Raw genomic sequence first — 27,035 nt, 5'->3', positions numbered from 1 at the left:
AATAAAAATAACGTGGGTACAGAAACCAGAGGAATAAGCTGAAACTTGACAACTTGTCGCTGCCGAGCCCGGAGAGGCACCGGCCGCTGCGCCACCAGTACAGCACCGACAACATGCACGTGCCGCCCTTCAACATCCCGAACCTGCGCATCGAGCAGAGAAAGACCTCGTCGGCCGAGGACATGAACAGGAAGAACTCCATCGGTACGGGTGTGTGCTCAAAATTGCCCCGATCCCCGAATCATCCTCGATATATAATAATAATAATAATAATGGGGGTTAAACAAAAAGGCTCCATGTCAATGACGGCCTCCGCGGAGAACATGAACCGGAAAAACTCGATGACGGGGATGCTGGGGAGCTGGTGGTTCGGCTCTACCTCGTCGGCCAACGCGGACAGCAACTTTTTGCGCGTGGCCAACACTTTCACGAGCCGGCGGCTATCGGACAATACCCTCATGACGCCCAAGATCAGGATAGCCCCGTCGTGCGCGAGTTCGCCTGGGGGCACGCCGGGCGGTGGTTTGCCGATCCGCCGGCACTCGAGCACCGGGCCCCAGGAGCGCCGAGGCTCCAACATCAACCTGTCGCCACCCACGGTAGCCCACAACACCGTACTCGATAGTTACAATTTATATATATATACATAATTTATATAAATTATAAGTAAGTGTCATGTTGCGATGAGGATGATGTTGTTGTTGTTGTTGCAGGGTGGCATGCCGATAACGAGCAGCAGTGTGCCGTACCTCCTGACCTCGAGCATGAGCAGCCTGCGTGGTTCGAGGCGGCCCTCGGTGTCCTCGACCTCGTCCCAACAGGGAGCCGGCTTGCTGCAGCAGTTTGGCTCCGGCATGGTAAGACAACTACCCCCCATCTGCCTCAACCTGAATGGACCACCACCACCAACACTCTCTCCATCACTCCTGCAGCTATCGGGACAACCCTCCCACTGACCCATGGTTACAGTGTAAGAATCTCTCAATGTTCCTCTCTTCTCTCTCTCTCTCTCTCTCTCTCTCTCTTGCTCTCTAACTTGAGAAAAATTGTTAAGATTGTACGCAAGACTTCGAAACGCGATACATACACCATTATATATGCAATGCTCGCGTTTTTTTGCATCGGTCTGTCTGTGTATACTGCTTTGCGAGCTGCTTTGAGGAATGAAAGCGATACTGTTACGTATATACATATATACCTAAGTACTCACCCATACTCGCACTGAATCGCATGGTGTATCGGCTATTATCAATATACAACCTTTTTTTTTTTTTTTTTTTTTTTTTTTCTTTGCTTCAAAGTGTACCACTGTTGCTGATTGCACACGGATTACCGATGCTTTTGTTGCTTTTTATGACGTTTATTGCACGAGACTTGCTTATTAAGAGCTCGACTCTATGTTTTATTCCCTTGAAAAAAAAAAAAATCTCTGATTGATCGTCGCTTACATCTATAAAGCTTCAAAAACTACTGTCATCTTTTTTCATCTGAATCACTCGAAAATTTCAAGTAGATATCATTGCGTTGGTCATCGTCGACGACAAAAAAAAAAAAAAAAAAAAAAAATCATAAAAGTATATCGGGAAAGCCGTTGATGCATGTCTTAATGTTTATGTGTAAAGTCGCGAGTTGCTTACGAGTCACTCAAATAAGTCACATCTTCATATACTTAATATTACCCAGCTTGCGTCAATAGAATCTTGCGCGTGACCGATACATCATGCGATGAATGTTAAGTGCCTGTACATGTTGTGAGCCGAAGTATGCATAAATTATAGCTTTGGTGCTGAAAAAAAAAAAAAAAAATCCTACGACTCCCATCAATATCGATTGAATCTTAGCTATTTGGTTTTTTATGATTTCGGAATAATAATTGTACTCCTATTCCTTAGAAAAAAATTACTCGTACTGAAAATCGGATATATATTACAATTATTTTGATTTTTCTTATAGTTTTGGTTTATTTGTGTATACCGCATTTAATTGATTCATTAGAGTTAATTTCAGTTGACTAATTGAAGCGCCCTATAAACATTGAACTTACCCTTTTCTTTCAAAAAAAAAAAAAAAAAAAAAAAAAAAAGACCAATTGTACAAATTTATTAGTTTTACTTTTATACGTAAAAATACATTTTAATTGTTTTATTTACTAAATAGATTGATTGTACCAGTCCATCCGAAAATTGCCTAATACGTCTTTCGTTCCGTCATGCTCTCCTTGTACAGATAACCGAAAATCTCCTTTATTGTCATCTCTATTCATCCATCCTACACCTCGCTTACTATCTTTTCAAGTCACTCTACACATGTAAGCTTCCCCCTCGTTTGCACGTGATTAAGAATTTTCATCCTGAAATCATGATTAATGTATTAAAAAATGCAATTATTTATAAGAATGCTACTTTCATCGGTAAATATTGTTACACATTGACCATCAACATCGCCTGACTGCAATGGAATGACTTGTTGACTCTACGTACAACGTGTGTGTATATATATATTTTCATGATATACCTCTATTTATTTGGCCATGCTTTTTAAGTACAACGTTGCCTGATTGACACACGCTGCTCTTCGACGTCAAAGGCTTCATCCGCACACCGTCGACAAAATCAAACTTTTTATTGTGCGTCTGTGCGCTTCGCAAATCTTGAATACCAAACATTCATTTTTTAATTGTTTACTTTCATGCAAAAAAATTATTTCAATTATTTTCATTACCACCACTTTATTGGTTACTCAATTAGTATCATCGATTGTTTAATTGCATATAAATATTTTCCTGAGCTTTGTATTGAAAAAAAAAAAAAAAAAAAAAAAAAAAAGCATTCCGTTGGTACTTTGTTTTGCATTTCAGCATGAAACATATTTTTTTCTGGCTTAAACGATCAAAGTGCAAATTAATTTTGAAAAATAAAAAAATGCACTCTTTGAAAATATGTTTGAAATTGGTGAGACATGTGCATTTATGGAGTTACAAAGAGAGGGTAAAGTTGTTGGAAAACAAATGTTGAAACCAATATTTGCAATCAAGCACATAGTTATAATCTTTCTGCACATTTTTGACGCACTTGTAGTAATTTGATTTATTATTTTCTGTAAAAATGCTTGTTTCTCGAAAGATATTGTGAAGGGCACACCCAACGTTGTTTAAATTATTTAAAGATTTTCCGTGGGTCAGATTGTGTACTGTGACCTACAAAAAGGAGTAAACGACAGTGAAATCGAAAAAGACAAACGAGTGGCTCTGTCACCCGGTCCCCTCTTATTTTTTGTTGCAGTACCAACTATTCTCTGGACGGTCATAATTCGGACGATTACGAATACGACTACGAGTACGAGTACGAAGGCTCGTACCCGACCCGCTAAACAAAAAACAAAAAAACACCATCGTCCAGACAACGCCAATCCATCGTGATCATTGAAATGCAAGGGAGAAATTGTAGGCGGGTGAAAAGAAGAAGAAATTAAAAAAAATCAAGATGCTTAGGGTTAATATAGAAAAAAATGTATTTTTGTGGTGTAATATAACGTAAAGTAAATACGAAAGCCTAAATGACGAGCGAGAGAAGAATTCTCGACATTTTTCGTATTATTTCTTAATAAAAAATACTGTAGAGACAATCTTATAGCGAGTCGCCTGGCGACGTTTTTATTAATGGATAAATCAAACGGTTTACAAAAAAATAATAATAATAATAAAAAAGTAAGTAACAAAGATCATTCGAGGAAAAAAAAAAATGGCAATCAAACGGCAATTGTTAAATTATACACTTTGTCAAGTTTCAGATGATTATTTTCAATTGATCATGTCTGTAACTATTGTGGTGAAAGATATTTCGAAAGTTTGGACCTCCGATCCTTACCTTTAAAAAAAACAAAAACAAAACAAAAAAAACTTCCTAACAAGTAACTTGCGCGAGAGACTCAAGAATGAGGAAATCATCCTAAAGATAAGAAGAAAAAATTGTACGAGGGAGATTCTTATTAATTCCTCCATCCCGTCAATTGCTGAATTCTAATTACTGCATTTACAATCATTAATTTTAAGGGTAGCTTTTATAATCTACTGCGGCGGTACGGGCGTGTCAATAAATGTAAATCTCTGGGTAAGTGCGGATCGTGGTTGTGAATCGTAACGCGAAGGTTGTACTTCGCACCTCCTTGTTTTTCCTTCGCTCTTTACACGAGTGCAACATTTCGGGGCATCAATCATTTTGACCTTTCGACTAACAATCATTGGCTCTCGAATGGAGCAAGCGTCTCATGCTTACAGCCGGTCGATCAATTATAAAAATATTATTATTACTATTATTGCCGCGTATAATTTATTGGGCAGAAACATGTTTATCGCAAATGATAATAATTAATGTAATAATGATTTTTAATTTTAAGAAGTACAAATAAATGAGTGAGACGTTTGCGTGTGTGAACTTGAATACAGAAAGGTTGATTTCTAAGCTTCTGTATACTTTGTCTCTTTCTGTGATAAATCAACTACGATGGTAATCACAATCATTTCGTACCATCGCAAAAATTACCTTGTATCTTTCATGAGGGGAACGGAGCAAAGGCTTAGACTTAAAATTAGAAAAACAATCTTCTTGCCTTTGGCTTCATCACGGTCTTATCGATGTCATCACTAACGGAGAAATGGGAAATTCGGTGTCGAATTTAAATACATCTTTTTGATGCTACTCATACTACATCTTGTCAATTCACGATGACGATTCTAAACATATTTCTAATTGAGTTGGTACGTTCGACAATTACTACGAACTCAACTCCACAGTTTGATCTTTTACTCATACTTGCCTTCTTAGCGAACTATTCATTTCATTTTATTCCTGGTAAATAATAAAAACTCATATCAAATGAAAGAAAAAGGCTGTATTTCCAGCGAAAAAATTAAGTTTTTTTTTTTTTTTAATTTTAATGAAAAAAAAGCATTTACCAAAAAAAAAAAAAAAAATTTATTGTGTGTGTATAGTTTAATAATGTGTAAATGATTGAGAAACGTACATGAAATAGTCATATCAAAATATAAACATAATAATGATTTATAATGTAATGTTTCATACTAATCATATTTTTGCTCAAAGTTTAAAAAGTTAAAATAAAAAAAATACCTCATTGAATTGCCTTTATGGAAGAAATCGTTATGAGAAGAAAGTTTAATAAAATGCAAATTTTCGTAACTTTTAATCATATCTATGTGTGAAACTGTACCTATTAATTACTACGATTGTAATGAAATCTATGTGCCTGTAAGTAGCAAATTTGGTTAATCAACAACTTACTTTGTAAGTCGATATCGTTCAAAAATATTATGATGAACATAATCGAAGCAAATCAATATTTCTATGATAAAAAAATTAAGCTGGTACATAATCATTTAAAGACAATTGGATTAAAAAATTTTCTCCTAGCAACAAATAAGAAAAAAAAAATTACAAACGATGTAATTCCATTTAGATACACAAGGCTTTTGTACCTGTAGTAACATAAAGATATGTATTTATCGATCAACAGATAATGTGTATAGTTAACGTTTAAGATTTGGGCATTTCAGAATAGAGCGAAAAAGTAAACATTATCTAAATAAGCTGTTTATTAAAAACTTCCTACAACATTTTCAGCACATGTAGTATGGCTAATTCAGACAATCTGTAGGAAGCATAATACAATGTGTTTTTTCCAGCTGAAAATATTATTTTACATGATATCCAGACCAGAAGTGACTCATTATTAACCTGATGCACGGGAAGTAAGATACCATACTTTTGTTGGGAATCGCCATAAAGTTGTATACGAACCATAAGAGTGAGATGAAGAACATTTATTTTATTTAAATGGGGCGTTCATTACTCTACCACTCTACATAATGAATAAATCATAAATTCATCAAAAAATAGTAATCCAAATCATTTTATCTTAAAAAAAAATTCAACATTATAATAGATAGATGAACAATAAATTATTTTAATGACAACATGATTTATAAACATTTTAGTCAAAAAGTTATTTTTTAACAGTATGCAAAGAACAAAAACATACGTAAAATGCTCAGAAAAGGGGAAGAACAAAGAAAAATTTATCATATTTTTGTCAACTTCTTATTAAAATCTATCACCGAAAATTATATATGAACGTTATAAAAGCAAAATATATATATAAATGCAAGAAATCAAAATTGTTACAGGAAGAAGAAAAAAACTTACTGGAGAAAGACAAAATGTAACATCAATATATGATATGAATAATTCTAAATATGTGTTATGTTTGATTGTATAAAGAGAAAATAATCATTTAGACGAGCAATATCGGGTACGATAAAAAGTTGTTAGGAAAGCCTTTCTATATTATATTTTAGAAACGATGTACTATTAAGACAAATGAAATGGAAAGTCATTAATCTTGCATATACTAAAAATGTTTCTTAATATAGATAAAAAAAAATGTTTCTGAGCTGTGTAAATATGAATGAAAAAAACGCAGACCAAAAAATGGAAAACTGTCAGTGTAAGTGTAAAAAAGAGATGTAAGTCGATGATTATCATCATATAGGCGTATTGTATACATCATTTGTGGTTATTAGGTAGATCATAGATTAATTTTCAGTGTTTAAGCATTTGGTTGAACTAATTTTGTTTCTCAATCTTAAAAAATTTATCTGAATACAAATCATGTGGAATTTTGATGGAATGTTGTTTAATTCCTGTATAGTAATAATAATTGTATGTATGTATGCCTGATTAAAATGTGAAACGAGATTACATTACTTGAGTATTTTAAAACAAAAACTTTTTTTTTTCAACGATATATAAAAACTTATGTTTTTGATATAAAAAGTTGGGGCAAGCAGTATTAATATTTTATGGCTATACAAAGCAATACCATTAACTAAAGTGGCAGTATTCCATAATGAAGAATATACTCATAATTTTATTTTGGTAAAAATCTTACAGTGGGTCTATAATCTCGTTTCACAAAATTTCGAAAATAAATACCTAAAAATACGGGACAATCGTTAGGATACGAGTATAAGAATAATTAAAATGTGTGAAACGCAATCACCAATAAAATTAATGTGATTATCGTAAACAATCATTATCTTGGAAGAAAATATCAAATAAAGAAACTCCAAAAAAGTACTTTGATAAATTTTTTCTTATTGTTACTCTGATGATTTATAATTATCCAACTTGTGGCACGAAAATTCTGAATCTGTAAATGGATGAATAGAACTATCAATTTTAGAAAATGGCATCTAAACAGTTAAGTGTCCTTAAATGTTAAGAGTGACTGGCGCACTTGGAAAACTTAACCAAATAACGATAGTTGATCACCCTTTATTAGCGAAGTTTGTTACGTGACAACTTACTTCACAGCTACTGTAAATCATATCTACAACAACGATAGCGTATTGTATAACTAATTACTTCATTTGATTAGTTAACTGCTTATATCAGCATTTTTTTTACACACCGAAAATTTCTTTCATCGAAAAAAAATCTTGTTTATAAGTTTCTTTTATATAAGTCTGTCTACACGTGCAAATAAAAAATGTTCAATGAAAGTACACTTAACGAGCGGTTTACTTCGTATTAGGTGATCGTAAAAAAATGTACACCCATGCGTGATAGGAGTATCGCTATTCTATTAAGTAAAAAAATTAATAAATAATATTTTCCCATGTCTACGCAGTTGACAATCGTGACATTAGGTGAAAAACTTTTTAGCACTTGTGTAATGCTCAAAAAAAACGTCCCTGAAAAAAGATAGGAGGTCTGATTCATAATTTTTGTTTAAACATGATCGATAATATATTTTGTCACAAAGAATTTAAAACATAAGAAATGTTAGATTAGTGAAAAATCTCTTTTAGAGATGAAGAATTTTTAATCTGTTCGATGAAGGGAAAGTTTTGACTTAATTATATGTCAATTATTATACTTATTGTACAACAGTATTATTTTAATGCATCATCAAAATGTATAATCAATTATTGAAGACCACAAGTTGAAAAAACAATTTTGAATAAGTAGGAAAACGGATTAAGGTCACCGATAAACAGGTTATAATTTTACTTTTTCAAAGTGAATTTCATGTTGAAGAAGAATTGTTATATTTTCAAATGCCCAAGAATATAAAGTTTTTTATCTAAGTTGTAAGAAAATAATAAATTACGTTTATCAATATTTCGTTACGAAAAAGGGCCCTTGATAACCTTAAAATTATTGTCAGACATTTAAAAGACTTAAATACATATAATATACCATTATAGAATAGGATAAATGTGAAATGAAGTAAAATACTTCCCACATTATAGAAATCTCAAGGTTATGCAATTTTAAATAAAATAAAAGCATAGGTCAGGTCTTTATTATATAATAAATACTTATAACTGATTCCATATGATAATTACTTAGAATAATAAAAATGGTACTATACATGTAAAACGTATTATTTGAGTTAATGAAACCCGAACCTGAAGCTCAAAGTGTTCCATCAATTCAAAGACACAGACAATCTTGTCTGTACACAGCAGTGTTTCAATCCTACGATTTAATTGTAAAAGTGATGATGAAACCTCGAGCAGAATAATATTAAAAATGTTGACATGATGAAACAAGTCAGACTTTGGATTCATGTTTGGCATACACAAACACTATTGTGTACATGTATGGTGCCGTTTTTGCGCAATTAACTTCGTTTCTTTTATAATCGGTGTTATTTAAATTTAAATTGAATGGAACAGTCACTTTTTCCGGTATATACTTAATTCACTTTTAGATATCAATACATTTTCAGTCGGTTTGGATATATTTAAAGGTAAAACGCAGAGAAATTATATGACAAAACCTACTTAAAATTTATTCCTTGAATTTAATTTGAACTTTCAATTTACTATTCTATAATGTGTAACGTGTATTTCTACTTCCTCATAATTGTATTAGAAGAAAAATTTTGACAAAATATAAATTCGAGAATGAAACGCTATACAACATTTGATTGTACTTGAAGCGCTTTTGTAAACATTCCCGAAATTTTTAATTGAAAGATAATAATTTTATGGTACATAAAAAATTATTTTGGACTTGACACTTTTTTTATACGACATATTACGTATGCATGTTAAACATGAAAGAAATTAATTAACTTAATAAAAATAAAGGCAAAAATACATACAACGTGAGTTTTGGAAAACTTTGTTTCGTGCTTGGAAAAGATCTGAAAAAGAGAAAAAAAAATAAAAAAAATAAATAAACTGGCTGCTATCAATGCAGGAGTGCATTCAATTAGATTTATCTGAAACAAGTTTATCACGGGTGCATAACTCTAATACGTTAGAATTCTTATTGTTTTTAAAAAGTTCATGTAATATTTTAAAGCATCTTGTGTTGGCGCTAGAAAATTATCTTTCAATACCAATAATACATTTTTCTATTAATTTACAAATTCATGTAAGGTATTCTAGAAAAAAAAATGATGATAAATAATTATAATAATTTGTACCGAAGTAATGAAAGCTATTTGGACGTTCGATTTGAAAAACTAAATGTCATGGATGGAGAAAAAAAGAGAAGCAAAGGGAGTTGAAAAATAAAAAGGAGACGGTCAAATATTTTAGTGTACAGCTATGAATTAGCGTGAAAGGTTCGAGTGTGAATTTTTGGCAAGAACCGCTTACAACAAAAGGGCATAGCTAAGATATGGAAGATCGATAATTAACACGAACGACCTAATTTTACTTTTCGCATTGCCTTAAAGCGCGAGATGTAATGAAAGAAATGTTAGCCGATTCCGATGAATAATTATACAAGTGTATTTTGTAAATGAAAACGAAATGCCTACAAAGCGATGAAAAGGGTGATTGAGTGCAGCCAAGAGAGAGAAAATGTGGGATGTAATAAATTTATTCTGCTGTGCAATCCCGACATAATAAAATTAGCAATGAATCGACGTGGAAAAAAAAAATGTGTGAGAAAGCGTCATCAATATGTCCCCAGAAGAAAAAAAAAATTCGCTCGACTATGTTGTACACATATATTTAGAGTAAAAAAATGCAATGAATGTATGATATCTAATAAATGTGTTCTGCACCAAATAAATTTGACAATATTTTTTTGTGATCTCTCATGCCTCGCCTTTTTTTCAAGCTTTTTACTTATCGGAAAAAAAAAATTGGTATTAATTCTGTACAGTATAAAATATATTCATGATTTACCGTAAAGTTTGAATTCTACAGTCATTTTAATGATGTCTACCGACAGTGTGGTATGTAACCGTGATCGTGCGTTGACATCGTATCACTTCCCATCGCACGTTAAAGCGAAGAGGAACTGATTTCACTACAGCTGGTAAAGCTACCGATTGAGGAAAGCGAGGGACAGCGGCAAAATTTCAATGCCTGGATTTTGCAGGGACAAAAAAAGTGTGTATCCATCGTTAAAATCGATGGGAAATGGAAATTCAGTCCTTTAAACGGCATCAGCCAAGCGAGTATCTTTCGGTTGAAATAATGAATTGAAAAAAAAAAAAAAAAAAAAAACAACTGATAAATTTGAACGTTTGAATATTACAAGATTAGATAGATAGAACCCATCGGCTAACTTTCAAGGTAAAAAAAGAAAATCTTGATCCCGAAAAGTACAGCCATTGGCAATTGAAAAAGCTCACTGGCAAAATAAATAGGCCGCAAGCACATCCAACTTCAAGGTGGTGAGAAATGTATTAGGCGAAACTGTTGAAGCGGGCAGTCGGCGTCGGTTTGTCAGCCGAATCGGTCGCTGCAGCAACAGTCGCGCGCTCTCTCTCTTTCATGATCCATCGCATTGTATACCTATATGCACCAATGCACCTACAAACTACAAACACACGAACGCGACAGTCAAATATATACGCACCTATAGAGGGAGAGAGCACCCTGGCGCGCGCGCACGCGGTTCTCTCTCTCTCTGTCCGTCTTTCTGACGTATATTTTTCCCCAAGCCCCCACCCCCACCCTGTGCGCGGCTGAGTCGTTGGGTTTCGATTTTCCGCCGTAGTCTTTGGTTTAGTCCGTGGCGACCGTCGAGCCGAGACACTGGCGCGAGGAAGAAGCCAGAGGTGGAGCAAAAGGACCAAAACTCGTCAAAGGAGGGTGGAGGGACAAAGGGTCGAGGATTCGAGATCGCGCGGTCAAAGTGTCGTTGTCGGTAACAAGTAACGAGCATCATGGCCGACAGGATATACCTGCCGAATCCTGAGCTTGCAAAGCTCGCCCACTGCAAGAGCATGGAGCAGTACAAGCACATGCACGAAAGGTGACTATTCCCCCTTTGGCTACCGTTTTTTTATTCTTCTCTTCCTTACTTTATTCTTTTTTCTCTGATGTGTCAAGGACTAGATCGATTTAATCAAGTTTTGGGGACGCGTTTCTCGATTTGAGCGAAAAGCTACGTTGTCAGTTATATCTTTATTTTTTTTTTTTTTATTTATGTAAAATCATGATCTGTCACAGTTAAAAATCTTGATGGGTCGCGCGCTCGTTTCGTCTTCTGTATCTGGCCTGTACGCGATGATGCTAATTTCATCACTAAAACATTCACGTTAAAAAAAAAAAAAAAAAAAAATACATTTCACGAGTCAAAAGTTTATTTTTCAGTGGCAAACTGTTTTCTCCTCTCATCAGCGGCAATTACTCGAGCAAATAAAATCACTGCCCCGCTGCACACCAAAATAGGTACTCACACGCGTTTATCGATCATCGAGAAAAAACTTAGGAGTGATTGTAGCTATAGATGCTTCTTTTCGTATTTATAATCCCATGAATCAAGGATATTTCCACGGGCACGTATAGAATTAATTAATTGTCAATGACTTACTTCATTCACATGCCCGTACCTTCGATTTCAAAGCAACAACTTGCAAGTTCTTACCCCAAAAATATTGATGAGAATCGTGAATCGGCGCAAGTCATGCGATCCAGTAGTGCTGATAATGAGGAGAGCGAAAGCCAAAGCCCAATCGAACTCAAGTATATATATATATATGTACATGTACCCACTCGGTGATATGATGGGTATATTATTATTATCGTGGGGCACAATTTAAACTATACGCACTCAAGTATACATATAAGTAGTAAGTAGGTACCTACACCATATACAGTACAGACGACACTGGCAATGAATGTAATACGTGCAAGCCCGATCGAGACGTCTGGTTTTACCAGAAATTCCCTCCTCCTCAATTTATTGTTGATATTGGTATGTTAATGCGACAAGGTACGTACGTACCTACAATACGCTAATGAACGGTGCCGTGGGAAAGGAAGCCGTGACCACTTACGATGACATATGTATGTATTGTATACTTGAAAGTGTAGTGTGTCGTTAAAACGCACCTTGACACGTACGTATTTTCTTCTTTTTTTTTTTTTTTTTTTTTTTTTTTCCTTTTTCGCCTCGAGAAAACAAAAATTTTCCTATCGCCGTCAGCAATCGATGACTGGTGGAAAATCATGTGGAAGCAAGAGTAATGGTTGTTGTCGCAAGCTCTCGCTTATACATACAGCCACTGTATCATAGTACAGTGAATATTCACGTGTGTTGTATGGCGCGTATGTGTGGGTACAATTACATTGATGCGGGGATACGAAAATAGCGAAAGGCTCGTGCATGTGTATATAGATCCGCCCACGTCGGGCCTATCGATTCTCTCCTGCTCCTCCTTGCGGCAACGCTGCAGCCCTTGAGAGCGCGGCACCTTTTTTCCACCTGCTGTCCGTTGTAACTCTACTGTTATATATACATACTTACATACTTGCTCATACTCGACCCGACGGTACAACTTGTTTATACCCTAGTTTCTTATAGACCGACTGATTTTTCATTTCTATTCAAAGACCAATAAATTATTGCTCTAGTTAATCAACTACTCGGTTTCATACACGGTTTTCCATTTCACGGGCATTTCTTCCGATTTTTACATACGATTTTAAGACTACAATTATGCACAATAGCAAACAAAAAAAAACAAAATCTACGATAGTCCTTGTCATGTAGGCTTTGACTAAACAATTTTGCAATAATTATTTTTTTTTTTTTAGACTTTATGTAGTTAATTCCGATTGACAATAGGCATATTTTTCGGTGTTTTCAGGTCCATAAACCACCCCGCACAGTTTTGGGGCGAAATAGCCAAGGAATTTTATTGGGAAACGCACTCGAGTGAGGACAAATTCTTTTCCTACAATTTCGATCTCAACGCGGGTGACATTTACATCAAGTGGATGGAGGGAGCCTCGACGAACTTGAGCTTTAATCTGCTCGACAAAAATGTCAAGAACGGAAAGGGCGACCAAATAGCTTTTTACTGGTAATTATGACCATTTTACTCGCACGTCGCTGCAGCCTGCGTTGTTAAAAAAAAAAAAAATAAATATCAATCACCAATGCGTAGACGCAATCGTGCTATTGCCAAAAAATTGCTACATCGATCCACGTACTCATTTTTTTTACAATAACCCAATAACCCAGCTCATACGGTTGAATGGATCTTGGTTTTTTAAAAGGCACATTTATTGGGCCATTTCTGTATTCACGTGCATAATATAACGCGCTGACCATGTTAGGAGTTAAAAAATTTTGTATTTCTTAAACAATGAGTATAAGCGTGAAACAGACACGAGAGATCTTAACTTTTATCGAAGGTACCATGAAAGTCTATTCTAAATAGAACGAGTTTCTTGTAACAGGTGATTTTTTTTCCTCGGTAGCGATAAAGTCAAATAAAAAGAAATTAATTAATAAATTTAGTATCGTGTAATATTTTATAATAGTAAGTAATCACGTGCATTTCATTCCAACTCGACACGTGACACATTTTTACGTGTTGTGCCTGAGCCTGTCGGAATCCTGGTAAAAACACACGGTGAATTCGGGTCAAACAAATAATTTTAAATTAATGTTGATTTGACACTAACTTGACGATCCAATAATACTAAGTATTGATCGAACGATAATTTCTCATTTACTCTATATAAATGCGAAAAATCATTTGCAGTACGAATTATAATGTGACATAATCAAAAGGGGAAAAATTACTGCAAAACAAAGTTTGTCATAATAAACGTATTGAAAAATTTAAATTTTATCAAAGTCAAATTTAGTGTTAGACTTCCTACATTACCTGATCAACCTTCTCAAAAGTCGCGTATCGCGTGAATAGTCAAACTGACAGTAGACGACGTGCACTTTCCTTGCGTGTGTATATATTTAACATACATTACTTGAGTAGCAAAAGTAAATTTGTTTACAGTTGCGCTGATCAAACTTAAAATACGTAATAAGAACGTATTCCAATGCTGAAGCTTCTCTTAATATCAAAGACATACTTAATACTTGCATTTTCATAACTGATTCTCAGATGTAGCGAAAATGGCACAGCAGCTTTTATTTCCGAAAAAACTTCCCAATCGCGCAACTCTAAAGCGCTAATTTATTATTTGTAACATTGGGGAGGTACTCGATGATGACAAAAATTTCACATGATTGAGTCTAGGGAACGAAAACAAAAGTCACAGTAGGTATTAGCTTATTTGATCAGTTATGTACATTTCATGCAACGCTCGACGATCGAATGCATACATAAATAACAAATATGCGATGCTTTGCGATTTTCAAATCCGTGGCTTTGAAAGTAATACTGGTATCATCGCGCGTACCAATGTAATGTTACCGATGAAACGACGCAACAGTCACTATTAGGTGGTTTTTTGGTCACCAAATTATGCCTAAGCTCAAATCAAAAATTGATTAGAAAAAAAGAAAAAAAAAAATGCAATGGCTAATGAAAAGATCCGCTTCCGCTTGAAAGATCCGGTCGCATTTGATTTGTAGGTATAGAAACATGCTAGCTGCAGTGACATCGCGTCTATATAGGTATACGATAAAATTTTCTCTCGCGTCTCCGTAAAGCCACTGACCGACGCGCTCATTGCTAATGCGAATGTCATTATCGATGCTCCTATATAATATATATGCCTTGCTCTGCCGTCAATGTATAGACGCAAGTCATTCGCACGCTCTTACGTCTTTGACGATTTTCGGCCTTTTTACAGCACCATGACGCTTTTCCTCCATTGACGAGGCCAAAAAGAGAAAAGAAAAAGGTGTAGCCGATGCAGAGGCCTTTCGTCCCTTTTGACTTTTGAGATTTTTAGAGTTTTCATCTCGAGGACAAGCTGATTTTACATACATGCAAAGTCAACAAAAATGGACAATTCTCACGTCCTACTAACATACATTTAACGTAAAGAATTTCCATGTATATACATGTGTACACCCGGTTGATTCGAAAAATGTCACTTCTCGACAGTCTAACTCGCGTACAATGTATATAATTATGTAGGTAGGCATATATAAGGTATGCACGTAATATGGAACCTTATATTATACCTACGTCGGTGAAATTCATTAAACTCTTGAACGAAGCAGTTTGCGCTTTAAATTTCAAATGCCCGTAACTTCATTAAACATTTTTACTTTATCGGCAGTTTTCACTGTAGGTACCAATACTTGGCTGCACATACTTTGCAATACGCTCTTGTGCAATTATATATTTTGCTGCTAATATTTAAAACAAAAAAATGACGATTTACTGTTAATTTTAACTTGTAAATTGTTATCTCAAGGAAACTATTCATTTATTCGCGTGTACGCATTAAATGGTCATTTATAAGCACGTTAAAATTTTTATTTATATTCTATACTGGACTACTTGACCCACGTGATGTATATGAATTTTACGTAGTACCTATATACCTATAGATATAAAGGTGTATGCAGTAAAACTGAATGACGGACGGGTCGAGCGGGTATTGGCCGGCATCTCATGGCGCGATGCCTCGCGTGACGAGTGAGGATGTAGGTATGCCTCTAAGCACATCGCCGCACGTGTTGTTTTCGTGGCATTCCTGTACATCTATATATACTTACTTAATATAAGTGGTACCAAAATGTTTGATTCCATGCATATTATACATATATATTGCATAATTTAATCACACAATAATCCTGAATATAGTAACGTAATTTAGGTTGTCGGTATACGAAGATAATATGAATGAAATTCGCTCCGCTTCGCAGACGTATACTAGTGAATAATTTATAGGGATGGACTTTCCGAGGATCGTAAAATGAAAATATCACAGTCGTACAGTCCGTCTTAATACGAGAAAAGTCTATTTTTTTTTTTTCATTTCTGATAATCGAAAAAGTTGAAAGTAAACACATTTTACTAAAATGCAGCATCGACAGCTTCACTATTTTTAAAATAAAATTGTTTTTCTCGATGACCACAATGTTTAAAACGCTGTACAAACAAAACTGACTTTGATCTTATCTCGAGTCATAAGATTTCTTCCTCCAGCTTTTTTTAAGACACTTCATTTTTACACTGCACAATTCGTGATTCAACTGATATTATAATTATAAACAATGTACGTATCTTCCGAGAGAGACAGAGGAAAAAACGAGATGATGAACGAAAAAGTCCAAAACTTTCCTGTACACGTATACATACTAATTAATATAATAGTTATTATGCAGAGAAAACAATTTTATTTGAAAATTAGTGAATAAATTTATTTAATGATCATATTAGTACAAATTTTCAAAATTGCTTAAGTAAGTAGTTTTTTTAATTTTTCATATCATTATACTGCAATTTAAAAAACATAAGTACGAGGATTTTCAAGAACGCAGCAAGACAATTAAATGAAAATCAGATGATACAGACAAATGTATATGTCAGTACATAATATTTTTTAGAGAAAAGAAAAAAAAAACGTAATTTTGATCTAATAAATATTTCACACTAAACAAATGAATGTTGAATTGTACATGTTGGTGTACTACATTTGCCCCATTTTTACTTCTCTAATGTAACATAGTAATCCAACTATTCGCCTACAATAATAAGTTATACTCTGCCGGTCTGATTTGATTTTTAATCAAAGCAACAGAAAATTATAAAATCTCATTTCCTGCATTGTACAGAGATGACGATGCACACATCTTCCGGGATGAACATGCAGCTGAGGAAAGCAAGAAAAGCAATGAATCCGTAAGGAAACTATATAATTGACCGAACGCAGCGAGATGGCCAAGCAAAAATGACGGTCAAGGTCGGGGTCGGAGCTCGGGAGCCTCGGTGTGCAGCTAGTATGAGAAATATAGGAACAGAAGCAAACGGGGGGGAGGCTCGCTTTTCCGTCAAGGTTCTCTCCGTATAAGTATGCGCTGATGATGTTCGGATGTAGATGGACCTACGTTAGGTTTATACGTACTTGGTTCGGGTGATCGTTGCACATTTTTCATAGATTCAAGTGACAAAAATGACAATTTTTTCACTTTCCGTACAATGAGATGGTGCTGGAAAATTTTTTTCAGCGCTTGCGAAATATTGTTGTTTCAACGCCAAACTCTCAACTTTGAGAGAAATGTGAATCTTGATCAGTAACATATAGGGATCGAAATATTTTTACTCATCAGCGACATACGCCAACATGTACCTCCTATACGTGTATGACATACTTAAAAATTTCTCAAGTTGTCGAAGCGATTATCTAAAGTGTCGATATAGCTCCAAACGATGGCGGCTTATCTATATCTCGTGCAACGTGGGAATACAATGTACGAAACATCCGTTTGTCAATTATCGCAGAAATATATCGAAACGAGTAATGCATACGATGAATAACTTGCCGGTGGCGTTGTAAAACAAAACTATTGGAGGAAAAACGCGTGCACTTGGACGCGATATAAAACCAGTCAATGACTTTGAAATTTACTTAAAAAGCACGATTACATGTGTTGTATTGAAAACTATAGACGCAGGCGAGTCTTATCTGTTATGCTGTCATACGCGTTAACAGCCGAGTCAGCCGATGCAACAGCTGATGGTGGCGTCTATATAGGGGCTCCGCTGCGCCAACTGTGGACGAAAAGAAGCGCAGCCGCGAGAGCCGATAAGAGACGGCTTCGTTCGTGATCTTACATGCACTAACTGGTGACATGGTTCAAAAAAAAAAAAAAAAAAAAAAAAAAAGAACAAGCGAGTTGTTGAAAATTTAATGTCACCGCTCACCCTCCCAAGAGCGGGTGCTCTGTTCCGTGGAGCTGTTGTCTGTATCGATGGTCCCTATACCGATGCGCGCAAATTAGCGGCCAAAGGCAATCACCGGCAGGTAGGGATCATTAAGCTTTCATGACGTATGGTTGTTGCACTCGTATAATTTTTTCCCCGTATGTGTACATTATGCAAATGGAAAAACGTACTACAAAGCGACGAACAAGTGCATGTACATAATATGATTATGTGTACATGTAGACGCGTGTCACAATAGACGTACTCAAATGTAGCTCGTTTGTAAAAAGGGCAGCTTTTAATAAGGAGGGAGAAGTAAAGATTTTTTTTGGAGGGAATCGAAAAACATGAAAACATGAGGCAGGTATTTTTTCACGTAAAGTAGAACTCGTCCAAGTTTCGATTGACGTCACTTCATGATTTAACGAATTAATTTAAAATGCATATACCTGCACCTTTGTTTACAACGTCACTTTTTTAATCAAGAACAAGGCTTTTATGTTCGTAAATATGTCTCCAATGTTATTTGATGATGTACACAACGGATTGAATTCATTTTTTTCGGTACTATTTAGATCCGTTCGTTAATTTTTTCATGTATAGGAAAAAAAAAAAAATGATATATTTAAGATGCGCTACTGCACGTCATGGCATTGTAAAGATGGCTTTCGGCTGCACCAATAATCTATAGTAGCGCACGTAGTAGGTGCAGAGCGAGCGAATGGGTCGGTGGGATGATTAAACAGTATGAAAATACGTTTGCAGCGCAACTTGACTTTTGACACTTACGTCGCGGTGTTACGCGAACGTCTGGAATTTTAAAAGCCCCGTCTTTGATTTTGCCTGTGCCCGTTGACTGATAAGCACTCACATAGGTAGATAGGAAAGTACAACTGAAGAAACAAGATATTCACCATGAGACCCGAATACAAAAAATACAATGCTTTACTTTCTTTCCTACGTACACAGACACAGTAAACTCAACTGCGTTAAAGTACAAAATTCAAAATGTATAATGAAATCCACTTCGGTACAGCGCTAAAGTGGGCATTTTAAAAACATGAAACCTCCCCTCCTCCAATGAACAACAATGGTAACTAACTCTTGTGATAAAAAATGTTTGTCTAAAACAACTTCCCGTGGTATATAGAACGAAATCTATACTGCGATAGTTTTTTTGTCCATTTCATTTTTTTCGTGTATAAATTATTATTTGATTCGATAAAACTACAGAAAAACAGGGGGGGGGATTGTAGATATATTTGATTAATAACTTCCCGGACTTGTTTTTGGTGCAACAACTTGACTCTGTACCTCCGAGTTGATCGATGCAACGTGCTTGGTTTATATTTATACGTCGGATAGTTGAGTAACGCAATAACGATGTTAACGACAATTTAACCGTAGGGAAGGAAACGACCCGGACGACTACTCGCGCATCACGTACCGCAAGCTCCTGCAGGAGGTGTGCCGTTTCGCCAACGTGCTCAAGTCCAAGGGGGTGCAAAAGGGCGACCGCGTGGCCATCTACATGCCGATGATCATGGAGCTGCCCATAGCGATGCTCGCATGCACGAGGATCGGCGCCGTCCACAGCGTCGTGGTTGGTACACCTGTATACTTACGTAATATAAATATGTACCTACGATGATTCGGACAATTTCGATTAAATATAAGGGCTCGCTGTACTATCTGCACTCTCTGATTTTTTTTTTTTTTCCTCATGCCAATGCGCGCTCGTTAGAGATCGGTAGATACACGAGTGTGCTTAATGAAAATAAAGCAGCTCAGTGGCAGTGATTTAGCAAAGCGAAATTAAAACAAGAGTGAATGAATGAAAAAATAAAATAAAATAAAATACAAATGCCTTCAGTTTGCGGGTTACTCGGCGGACTCGCTGGCGGAGCGAATGTCCGACTCGAAGGCCAAGCTCCTGATCACGGCGGACGGGGTCTGGCGGGGCGAGAAGCTGCTCCTGCTCAAGTCCATCTGCGACGAGGCGCTCGAGAAGGTCAAGAGCCACGGCCACGAGGTCGAGTGTTGCGTCGTCGTGTCCCACCTCAGGCGGCTCTCCTCGCCCCAGGGGAACAACTCCTCCGCGGGTAACGTAAATAATACATGCAAACCCTTTCGATGAATATATTTTACAACAAAAAAAAAACTAAATCCATATAGTATACATTATCATGCCCAACCAATGTATATATATTTAATCAGCTCAAATGTAAATCTGCTACTGTCTTTTATCGTGGTAGTTATTTAAGAGAAAAATCGTTGATGATTATCATATAACATATTATTGTTGATCTGGAATTTCCCGCGCAATGAAACTATTTAACGAAAGCGATAATGTGTGATTGTCAGGTCACGCGAATGGGGCGGCAAACGGGAACTCGAACGGGGACGCCGCCCAGATACCCTGGGACGACGACAGGGACGTCTGGTGGCACGACGAGATGGAGGACGCCGAGCCGAGCTGTTACCCGGTGTGGATGGCCGCGGAGGATCCCCTCTTTGTCCTCTACACGAGGCAAGCAACGTTCACAATAATCATCCCCAAGTCATTAATCGGGCATAACGATAATTATAAATGATATTCTTGCAGCGGCTCGACGGGCAAGCCAAAGGGGGTGCTGCACACGACCGCCGGTTACCTCATCTACGCGGCAACGACCTTCAAATACGTCTTTGACTACCACCCTGGGGACGTTTACTGGTGCACCGCCGACATTGGCTGGATCACCGGGCACACCTACGTGGTGTACGGGCCGCTCGCCAACGGCGCCACATCCGTACTGGTGAGTTGGCGTTTTACCATTGCTTATAATATACTCAAGACAATCCAATGACTAGAACCACAGAGCTGTTGTAACTTTTTTCTTTTCTTTTCATCCCCCAGTTCGAGGGGACTCCGTTCCATCCGGCAAACGACAGGTACTGGTCGGTGGTCGACAAGTACAGGGTGACGCAGTTTTACACGGCCCCCACAGCCATCAGGTCTCTGATGAAGTTTGGCGACGAAAACGTCAAAAAGCACGATCTGACCAGTCTCAGGGTATTTGTAGTGTTTACTCGCTTTTTCTTTTTTTCTTCCTCGCAGACGCCTATAATTTATTTGTCTCTCGTGCGTCCAGGTTCTAGGCTCGGTGGGCGAGCCGATCAACTCGGAGGCCTGGCTGTGGTTCTACAACCTCGTGGGCCACGGCAAGTGCAGCATCGCCGACACCTTCTGGCAAACCGAGACCGGCGGCCACGTGATCACACCCCTGCCCGGAGCGACACCCATGAAGCCCGGATCAGCCGTGAGTTTTGCAGCTGAAATAAACAAAAATTTAATAAAATACCACACGACGTACCGAAATCGGGGTGAATCGATAAACGGCAAACCGCTGGCGCGCGGCCAACTGTACTAGGCTCTGGTTCGTGTACGAAATCTCGCACTCGTTTACGCGTGTAATTTGTAACGCGTTTGTTTTCGAAACTTATACTCGGTGTACAGCGCGTCGGTCTGCCTTATTTTCCAATCTGCTTGATTACCACTTTGTTGGTATACGATGAAGTACATGAACTCGGGAGAGAAAAATCGATTTCATCCCGAGGAAAAAGTTGAACGCGAGCCAAACGCCAAATTTAATGGGAGCACGGGGTACATATAGCACGTATATCCCTCGAATCGGAAGAAAACGAGTACGGTCGCATTGCCCGCGTAATATACGTATGCATATGTACGCAGTGCAGGTAATGCAATGCCTCCTGTTAATGCGCGCAGACGTTCCCGTTCTTTGGGGTGCAGCCAGAGCTGTTGGACGAGGATGGCCACGTGATCGAGGGCGAGGGCGAGGGTTACCTGGTCTTCCGCAGGCCCTGGCCCGGCATGATGCGCACACTCTACGGCAACCACGAGCGCTTCCAGACCACCTACTTTGACCGGTTTTACGGCTTCTACTGCACGGGTGACGGTGAGTTTTACTAGTTTTTTTTTTTTCCCCGTTTCTCCATACAAGAAAAACTTTGCGTGACGGTCGGACAATGACGTTTTACTGAAAAAGTATCCGAGTTGCCAATAATGGGTCGCGATGCAAGTGTATCTCCGTATTTTATAAAATTAATCAAAAGGTATTAATTGAAGCAAATAAATAAATAAAAAACAATCAAAAGTACCAGGAGTATATATTGCGCGGTTAAATGCCTGTACCATGATGATAATAATTCGAGGGCACTACGCAGCGGCGAAGGGGCCGCGGAACTTGTCGCCGACGTAACAGGCCTGCTGTCCGAGTTCCTCCTCGATCCTCAGGATCTGGTTGTACTTGGCGACTGCCTCGCTACGGCAAGGCGCCCCGGCTTTGAACTGGACGGCCGAGACGCCCACCGCAAAGTCCGCCGCGAAGGTGTCCTCGGTCTCCCCCTGACCTACATATACATACACACGTAACACATTGCATCGGAGGGTGGATGAGCACAGTGGCGCCCGTTGATCCAACTGGGGGGTTGCAGCAGAAAAACCAAACATTGATAACAGATTACACCTTGATGGAATTCGTATATGGATTGATTTTTGCGATGCAACCCCATTTTGATACACGTGAAAAAACAAATGACCCGCGCTGACGGCGACGCCCCAGCCGGCTGCCCGAGCCGCCTTGACGCAGTCAATAGCCCCGGTGACCGTGCCAACTTGGCCAAGCTTGACGAGCAGGCAGTTGGCCGCTTGCCTCTCGACGGCCTCCTCCAGCCTCTCGGGGTTCGTGGCGATGAGCTCGCCCGCGACTACCTGCAGCTCCGGTGCCTGGCTGACCAGCCCCGCCCAACTGTCCCAGTCCTCCTGGTCGAAGGGATCCTCGATCGAGACCAGAGCCGGCACCTGGCCCACCAGCTCCGCGTACTGCTCCTTCAGGGCGTCCGGCTCCAGGTAGTCCTCCGGGTCGGACTCGTCCGTCTTGAACTCCATGTCGTACATACCTTCACGGCCCGCGAACCACAACGTTACTCCACATACACGCGATACACATTCGGTCGGGTGGAACGAACCGTCTTTGCAAAAAGCCGTGGCGCAGGGGTTTATCCCGATCGAAACTTTGCCGTCGTAGCCGGCGCTCCTGATGGCCGCGTCTATCGTCGCGAGGGCCTCCGCGTCGTCCTCCAACTCGGGGGCAAAGCCACCGGTGTCCACGATACCAAGGGGTACCTTAAGCTCCTGCATCTCCGCGAGCTGGCGCTCGAGCGCGCGATACACCTCCGTGCCCATCCTCATGGCCTCGGCGAAGCTCTGGGCGCCTTGGAACATTTTGCAAAAAATAACTCGTCGATCTTCCCCTCCTCCTACATTTCTTTCCTTAATATGCCTGTAAGGATGTTTCGACGCACCGGTGGGTAAAATGAGAAATTCCTGGTAGACGAGGTTGTTTCCCGCGGCGCGTCCCCCGCTCGTTACGTTGAACACCGGCACTGGCACGCACACCTCGTTGTTATCGCACAGGCTCGCTATGTACCTATATTTATAGTATACATATAATTACATTAAGTATACGTTATTTTGTTGAAATGCTCACTTTTATGCGCGAGTGTGTATAATATAAAAATAATACCTGTAGAGGGGCAGGCCCCTCTTGGCCGCCGAGGCCTTGCAGCAGGCCATGGACACCCCGAGGATCGCGTTCACCCCGAGCTTCGACTTGTCGGGCGTCCCGTCGAGGTTTTGAAGGAGCAAGTCGATCTCCCGCTGCTGGTTCACGCACAACTTTGACTTTAACAGCTCGGGGGCGATCACGTTGTTTATCGTCTCCACGACTGATTACAATTAAACAAAATAACGCAACGTAGTTTTTCATGAATTGTTCGCTTAATGAGAAGTGGTTTTTTTTTTTTTTTTTTTTCGCGTGATGAAAATTCCACGCGATCCTGCAAGTAAATTCTCGCTCTTCCACGGTGCATGTCGCTAAAAGATGAAGTTTGAACACGGGGAGATAAGTGTGTGTGTAGACGTAGCAAAGGTCAAAACGGGGGAGGGCCCATCGGGCGATCGGTTGGGGTATACATATGTGTATACCAATGAGCGAGGCAAGAGAGAGAAAAAAGCCCTCACCTTTGAAAACCGAGCGTCCGCCGTACGCGGCCTCGTCGCCGTCCCGAACTTCCTTGGCCTCGTTCTCGCAGGGATAGACGACGCTGGGCACACTACTGCGCAGCAAACCGATCTCCGTCACGAGATCTACCTCGACCGTCGGCACGCCCCGCGCGTCCAGGATCTGACGGGCCTTCAGCTTACGGATCGACATTTCGTATATATGTATACCAATGTTTTGTTCCTCGACTACTAAGAATTTCGATGCAAACAAGCCCCGAGAAATATCTCACCCGCCGAAGGTTACGACGCGCGCCCTGAAGTTTGCGCACGAGCGTGTGTGGTGTAGGTACCTATGCGAGAGATGTATATTAAGGTAGTTAAATGTGTCGTTGACATTTGAGTATCGAATATGGTGTTCGGTGCACAGGTGCACGGCGGGACAAGGACGGCTACCTGTGGGTGACGGGCCGCATAGACGACATGCTGAACGTGTCGGGCCACCTGATGTCCACCGCCGAGGTCGAGAGCGTGCTCGCCGAGCACTCGTCGGTCGCCGAGGCGGCGGTAGTCAGCAAGCCCCACCCGGTGAAGGGCCAGTGCCTCTACTGCTTCGTCACCCCCAACGAGGGCAAGCCCTTCGACAAAAAACTACAGGACGAGCTCAAGAAGAAGGGTGAGCCCATCATCATTACTTACCATTGATATTAATCATTGCACGGAAAGATGAAAAATAATACGTGTGGGTTTTAGTTCGCGAGAGGATCGGGCCGTTCGCCCAGCCGGACGTGATCCAGCATGCCCCGGGCCTTCCGAAGACCCGCTCGGGCAAGATAATGCGGCGAGTGCTCCGGAAAATCGCCACCGGGGACAGGAACGTCGGCGACACCTCGACGCTGGCGGACGAGGCGGTCGTCGAGCTGCTCTTCTCCCTCAGGCCACAGCAGGTCTAAGACTCGTTTCTACTGTCGTTGTACACCCGGGACTCGTTACGGGGGACTAGCCGTTGTTGTCATGTTGTTGCTGCTGTTGATGTCGCTCGCGTAGTATATAATCCTCAAACAGGTGTAAACCTTTCAACTTTTAACGAGTGTATGAATGGTATTTTCTTGTTTGCGAAATTGGTCGACCCCTCGCCTCGTTTTTTTTCTTCTTTTCTTTCCTCGGTTGGGCACGAGATGATCACGATAATTCGTCGTGGATTGGATAAACTTTGTTCGAGTTCTCATTTGCGAGTTCGAGAAACGCGAGCGATCGAGGACGAATGGGGGAAAAAAAAGTAAAATAGGTCGAGAGTTGATCGAAGTCGTCTCCCCTCTCGTTGGAAATTAAGTAGAGTAGGCAGGACGCGATGGAAAATCAATCGTTAAATAGTTACTGCCGCGATTCTGCACTTGCGAAAAAAAAGAGACAGAGCCCTCCGTGTTGTACGTAGGAATTTTTAATGTCTAATTGGTTGTTTTTTTTTTTTTTTTTTGTTTTTTTTTGTTTTTTTTTTTTAGGGAGGAAATAACGTTTATCTCTTACACATATTGTATCGTAAAAGTTTTTACGGCAAAACCATATAATGAGGCAAGCATCGCAACGTCAATTAAAAAATTAAACGATAAATTTGAAGTACATGGACAAGCTTGTTTCGTATTTCTACCTCGGGTCGCATTTTTATAAAACGTCAAATTGTATTTCACCGATTTCAAATGACCGTGCATTCGATATTACAACTACAATCACAATCCTACGTATAGGTACATATTTCATGGCAAGACTACTGCACGTGCTTTGTTGATGTATCCTTGTACACCTACATTGTATTGCGATGAAGCAGAGTAACGTTGCACGCCTTTGAAACGAATTTTAAAAAGTAAGGAATGTTGGAAAAAAAAAAAAAAAAAAGAAAAAAAAATTAGCAACACGTCCTCGGCACATTGACAAAATACCGCGTGCACGGCTTTGTTATACATAATATATGATATTACTTACTAGCGCGCACACACCGATCGCACCGATCTTACAGTCTCAAGAGATATACATATACATATAATATTTACATACTTAAGCGTAATGCCATAAATATATATATATATATTGTATACTATACAGTATGGAGGAGAAATATGTTGAATGTACGAGAAGAAAGATAATTTGTTCGAGGGAAAGTCGAATGGCGAAAGTATAATATTTAAGTGTACGTGTGTTTTAATCGTCGGGCACAACGACTGCGTGAATTTTCGACATCGCGATTTCTCGCGAAAAGTAAAACAAATGCGAATTATCTGTAGATCGATATTTTTTTTATATCATTATTCAACAACCTCATTATTGTAATTTATTATTAATATTATTATTATTATTAGAGCGGAAATTGCACAGCGTACAGTTTCTACATAGTTTAAAATTAGCGCTTTTACATAATGCTTATTCGTTTTTGCATTTAATCAAAATATATGTACACACAATGTATACTTGTATGCACGTATATTTTTTTAAGGGATATTGACTTTACGCTCGCACACGAGAAGGAAAGAAAAAGCCTATAGTTGTAAAAACGTACAAGAGAAAAAAAAAACAGCTGATCCTGCTGGTTGTACAAGATTTCCTGCACACATGTACATGTATTGCGATTTTTATGACGCGCACATGCGACACGATATTATATATATATATGAGTTATGATCTGGAATCAACTGATGTATATTTTAATAAAAAATAATATAGATGTATAAGGGCGTTGAAAGTAATAGAGAAAGTAATAATATAGTTATAAGCACAAGTTTTGCAAAAGAGATACAGCGGAACATACAATAATAACAATAATAATATTGTTATCGATGGA

General features: G+C 38.7%; 3 protein-coding genes across 3 annotated transcripts in view; 2 read left to right on the top strand and 1 right to left on the bottom strand.

Moving 5' to 3' along the window:
• Window positions 1–4,948, top strand: part of bma (SCY1-like protein bma) — a 45,088-nt gene extending 40,140 nt beyond the window's left edge. The window contains exons 12-15 of the mRNA XM_089598312.1: window positions 23–204; window positions 292–599; window positions 714–970; window positions 3,282–4,948. Of these exons, the coding sequence (XP_089454438.1) occupies window positions 23–204; window positions 292–599; window positions 714–956 (733 nt within the window). The 3' untranslated portion in view covers window positions 957–970; window positions 3,282–4,948. The remainder of the gene's footprint in view (window positions 1–22; window positions 205–291; window positions 600–713; window positions 971–3,281) is intronic.
• Window positions 4,949–11,074: 6,126 nt separating this feature from the next.
• AcCoAS (acetyl coenzyme A synthase) lies at window positions 11,075–25,689 on the top strand. Its single transcript, XM_014360955.3, has 11 exons — window positions 11,075–11,309; window positions 13,150–13,365; window positions 19,546–19,741; window positions 20,012–20,240; window positions 20,503–20,668; window positions 20,744–20,936; window positions 21,038–21,193; window positions 21,273–21,440; window positions 21,908–22,097; window positions 24,633–24,878; window positions 24,956–25,689. Exons 1-11 carry the CDS (start codon window positions 11,221–11,223, stop codon window positions 25,153–25,155), a joined length of 2,049 nt encoding a protein of 682 aa, XP_014216441.2. The 5' UTR covers window positions 11,075–11,220; the 3' UTR covers window positions 25,156–25,689.
• Window positions 22,358–24,416, bottom strand: LOC106645166 (enolase). The gene is made up of 6 exons (XM_014360956.2): window positions 24,224–24,416; window positions 23,727–23,928; window positions 23,506–23,630; window positions 23,170–23,415; window positions 22,741–23,100; window positions 22,358–22,551 (listed from the first exon to the last, which is right to left on the bottom strand). The coding sequence occupies exons 1-6, from the start codon at window positions 24,414–24,416 to the stop codon at window positions 22,358–22,360; spliced, it is 1,320 nt and encodes a 439-aa protein (XP_014216442.2).
• Window positions 25,690–27,035: the final 1,346 nt, after the last annotated feature.

This window comes from Copidosoma floridanum, unplaced genomic scaffold, assembly GCF_036245765.1.
Source record: "Copidosoma floridanum isolate Cflo_tuat_1 unplaced genomic scaffold, Cflo_Japanese_pri ptg000006l, whole genome shotgun sequence".
Taxonomy (NCBI): domain Eukaryota; kingdom Metazoa; phylum Arthropoda; class Insecta; order Hymenoptera; family Encyrtidae; genus Copidosoma; species Copidosoma floridanum.
Note: the sequence above shows the minus strand (reverse complement) of the source record. Positions and strands in the feature narration are given on the sequence as shown.